At 37.7% G+C, this 4,452-nt stretch overlaps 1 protein-coding gene across 2 annotated transcripts; it reads right to left on the bottom strand.

Moving 5' to 3' along the window:
• Positions 1-616: 616 nt before the first annotated feature.
• Positions 617-3,818, bottom strand: LOC125678989 (uncharacterized). 2 transcript variants are annotated; one of them, XM_048917838.2, is made up of 7 exons: positions 3,667-3,818; positions 2,733-3,037; positions 2,463-2,627; positions 1,689-1,880; positions 1,417-1,603; positions 1,044-1,258; positions 617-913 (listed from the first exon to the last, which is right to left on the bottom strand). In XM_048917838.2, exons 1-7 carry the CDS (start codon positions 3,711-3,713, stop codon positions 759-761), a joined length of 1,266 nt encoding a protein of 421 aa, XP_048773795.2. In that variant the 5' UTR covers positions 3,714-3,818; the 3' UTR covers positions 617-758. The 2 variants fall into 2 exon arrangements, with proteins under 2 accessions (XP_048773795.2, XP_056018772.1); XM_056162797.1 differs by having other exon boundaries at positions 3,676-3,769.
• Positions 3,819-4,452: the final 634 nt, after the last annotated feature.

Genomic DNA, 4,452 nt, shown 5'->3' with positions numbered 1-4,452 from the left:
GTCTGTAGACTTTCCATTTTCGACTTCTCCAGAACCACCGGACCAATTTCAACCAATCTTGACCAAAAGCATTCTTGGGTGCAAGACTTTCAAGTTTGTTCAAATGAAGGGTCATGCCCCCTTCAAAGGGGACATCACAAAAATAGGGTGGGGTCATTTAAAAATCTAAAAGAACCACTGGGCTAGTTAAGTAGAAATTCATATTAAAAAGTTCCTGACATAGTGCAAATTCAATTTTCTTAAAATCGTGGCCCCCGGGGGTAGGATGGTACCACATTGGGGGATCAAAATTTTACATGCGAATATTTGAAAATGTTCAAGAACCACTAAGCTAGAAAAGTAGACATTTACATGATAGCTTCATGACATAGTGGGGATTAAAAAATCCCCGACCCCCAGGGTAGGATGGGGCCACAATAGGAAAGTTTTACATTCAAATATATAGAGAAAATGTTAAAAATCGTCAAGATTGCACGAATATTATACATTATAGATTTATATTATAACCAGTTTAAAATCTAGATTCAACTATGACAATTCCCTAGAAACTGATTGCTATTTCACTATTGACGCTTTCTTCGTCTGGAAACTCTTGCCCAAGTAATAAGTACATATGTTTGGCATTTGATATTTTATTTTTCAAAGCAGTTTTTTGAAAGCACTACGAAAGGGGTCGATTTTTTCTGCAAGGTATATCCGTTTTCACATGCCTGCTTTGGAGATCACGTGTGGATACCCCAATACATCAGCGCTAGGTTTCATCTACATTCCCCGTTGAATTCCGTGCATCTGCCCTTGGAACGTCCGTTAGCGGTATTTTCGTTCCTCATCTGTCCCATTTCCATGATGTCGTGGGTATTCCCAGAATTAAGTAATTCAAAGATGGATTTCAAATACTGGAGCTGATGTGGTGCTGCAATTGTATATGAATGATCATTTTTAAAGTTCCAATTCCAACGTTTCCTTAAAAGATACGGATAAAGCTTATGATCGATTGTAAACTTAGTATAATTATTTATATTCAGTGCTATCCAAATCCTTACCGAGGAACTGAGACATGAAATTTGCAATGTCGGCCGTATTTCCGCTGGTCACGTGGTTCTCCACTTGTTGGAAGTGCAACATGGCCGACTTGACGTATTCCGTGTACATTTGGAGGATGGCAGTAATGGCGGGGGCGGCGTCTGTAGTCATGTATGTAGGTAGGATTTTCTTTAGCCAAGCCTCCGTCTCAGCGAAGGGTTTGATTTCGGATAACCTGCTTTAAATATTAGCCAATTTCAGTTACATTTTCAAACACTTACATTAAAATCGTAATATAGGAGTCCAGTTTTTACAAGTGAATCAAGATATTTAGCATTGGAGAAAAATGTATCAAAAGGACGAACAAATCAAATTGTACACTTTCTGATTTACCTCTCTTGAAAACGGCTAACAACGTTTTGGTGGAATTCCCATAGATCATGCACACTCGGACATTGAAATACGAAGCCATTGTCCGTCAAAAGTAGATTCAGTTTCTCATCGAACATGACTGGTGTCCATTTATCCTGCTCAGCTTTCCACATGAGCATTTTCATTTTAGCAAGGAATTCCACAATATCTGGAAAAAAAATGAATAGTAAAATCACGCTTACCTAAATATACCCGTTTACAGCATGCTATAAGTAGCAAAGATTTACAAATACCATTAAGTTGGAAATATTCAATGTGTTCCATAATGTCGCCGTAGGCATGTCTATGCGCTGCCATAACAATTTTCTGGGCGACTTTGTCCACAACGGTCGTATCCGCTACCCACTTCTCCAAGACTTTCCTCACGCCATTGTTAATTTTCCAGTCACCCTCGGCCATTTCACGTACTTGGTTCTTGAAAACATCTAGATAAGGTTCAATGTATATGAAAGTACTTATACAATTCGTTTTTGTGACAATACATAGCAAGATGACAAAAGCATGCCAACATTACAATTTTTCACTATGTATTAACTATTTCATTTTAGGCAGACATAACTGAGGAATGAGATGGAATATAATAGTGTTTATATTCAGAACTTGGTATTTTCTATCAGGTGTTGAAAATAAACATTTCAGCTCCCATTGTGTAGAGTGTTGAAACGCTGTGGTTGTCATTTTGTGGACTTACTTGCAAAGAAATCAATGCTTGGCTGAGAAATTTCAAACCACGAAATGGTTACATGTTTCGTATCTATTATTCACAAGATCAGAGTTATCTTGTTACCGTCATGGGTTCTGTCCACGAAATATTGAAAAATCAAACGATGCAATATTTTTCATTTAACTGTAGTATCAAAGACGGACATTTAGAAGTACAATGTACCTATAACATTTTTCATAAGAGTATCGTTCACTTATAAAATTACAGCTGCCAAAATTTGAGATTATATTTCGGTTTACGTCACAGGTCTAATATCAATTCTCTATATATAGTTTCTACTCACAGAAAATTATTTGGTTGACTCTCGTCGTTGCACACTGGAAATGGGCATTCAAAAACTCTCCGGCAACGTTAACAAAAGTCTGTTCTTTGAGCATCATCTGGTCAGCGTCGTTATACCACGCATTCAGCATTGTAACAACATTACGTGGCGTTAGCGGCATCTCCGCTGAAAATTCAAGGGATGTCAATGAAATGTTAAAATGTAATTGATCCTTGCAATATCATTTGAAACGCATTCCATGAGAACTTGCTATTTTCTCAACATACTTACATTTATATGGTCCGCTTGGAAAGCTGCGGAAGTATGGTTTCATAAGCTTTTCAATCATTTTGTACAGATAATTGTATGTTGGAGAGGGGTCAAGTTCATCGTTATCAAGCACCCAAGGTCCGAGTGGTCTGGTACCGGGGATAGTGAATTCTGGTGTAGACCCGCTCAGTGGTCCGATACCCCTCATGGAATACTCAGGCCTACTTCCGTCAACTACATACTGCCTTAAGCTTGCTGCGAGTCTCTCTAGTTTGCCGACGATGACACGTAGTTCATCCTCAGAACTCACTGCTTTGATAGCGAACCTGTTTGAAAATAGACGACAGTTGTAGTGAACAAAGAAATCTTCTGTACGGTATTCATGGGGCACGTTTGATTGGGAAGACTCGAGTAACTCTATAGAGTTATGCCTGAGCATGCGCAGAGACTCCTTGAATGTGAATAAAACTGTTCTAGTGTTGTTTTGAAAATCGTATCAATGGCAATTTATTTAAATGTGGTAGTTCATTTTAATACCGAAAACTTTTTAATTTCTATTACATGAACATATGTATCCTTTTTCATGGTAATTTTGCTCTATATCCCCAAAAGTTATTTCACATGTCAGACTCAATATTTCTCTTCATTCTCCGCCGTGTGAACACTTGAGGCTCCCGCTATTGTCAGGAGTAAACTTTTCCAACCCGTGTTCAACACTAGTGTCATGAAATACACTTTATATTTGCAACTCTAGCAACTCGCGTAATTTCAGAGTTGTTCAATCAAACGTGCCCAAAGAGACTAGCAATTACGTGCAACCCATTTTGTGCGTGTTCGAGTGGTATAAAACATTTCACTACAGCTCCAAAAGACTTGCCGATACATTTTAAATCTCAATTATTATTCACGATGGAAAAGTTGGACAAAAAGTCTTTCATAAAAAAAAAACCCTTACCTTGCACACCTACTAGCAAAAACCACGAGGACTTTCCAAAACTCCATTCTTTGTTTCTATGATGTAATGTCAGTGATACCGGTCGTCTCAAAGTACACGCACTCACCCGCTCAGTCCTTTTATACCTACCCGACGTCGTGCTGTGTAACAATTGGCTGTTGAAATTTGATGACACATGTATTTTTGCTGAGAATTTATTTTTTTTCAGATCCAAGTTCCGTATTGTCTTCATTCGTAGAACTCATCAGCTTACAACAGATGATACAATTATAACATTTACATTATAAATAGTTTAAATGAGAGTGAATATAATGTTTTACATGTTATATGCATATTGATTGTACGGTAATAGTATCATAGACCCCCCCCCCCCTCCCAACAGAATAAAAACCAAGAAGGATATGAGCCACAATGCTTACCCGAATTTCCTTGGACCTGTTCAGATTTTTAAAAGATTTCCCCCTCTTTATTGCCACGAAAATTTTTGACCCAATATCATGACTTCACTCCAGCCACTCTGGTCCTTTTTACAAACAATCTTACGATTAAGATGAAAACTTTAAACACTGTAATTGCTTTACAATTCTCCACTCGTATATTTTAAAATGAGCAAAACTGAGTTTATACACAGGTGATAAAACTGGCATTCTTACTTGGGGCACAATTGATCTCAATTGAGTACAAAACAGAGACAAAAATATAATCTTAATCGTAATTGTTTTTAGCTCACCTGAATTGAAAGCTCAAGTGAACTTTTCTGATTACCAGTTGTCTGTCGTGTGTCCG

Source organism: Ostrea edulis, chromosome 1, assembly GCF_947568905.1.
Source record: "Ostrea edulis chromosome 1, xbOstEdul1.1, whole genome shotgun sequence".
Taxonomy (NCBI): domain Eukaryota; kingdom Metazoa; phylum Mollusca; class Bivalvia; order Ostreida; family Ostreidae; genus Ostrea; species Ostrea edulis.
This window is presented reverse-complemented; position numbering and strand designations above follow the sequence as displayed.

Coding starts and splice junctions, on each gene's coding strand:
- LOC125678989 (XM_048917838.2), bottom strand. CDS start 3,713: ATGGAGTTTTGGAAAGTCCTCGTGGTTTTTGCTAGTAGGTGTGCAAG. Junction 3,038..3,666: donor TTTGCTAGTAGGTGTGCAAG/GTAAGGGTTTTT, acceptor ATTTTCAAACAG/GTTCGCTATCAAAGCAGTGA. Junction 1,259..1,416: donor GTTAGCCGTTTTCAAGAGAG/GTAAATCAGAAA, acceptor TATTTAAAGCAG/GTTATCCGAAATCAAACCCT.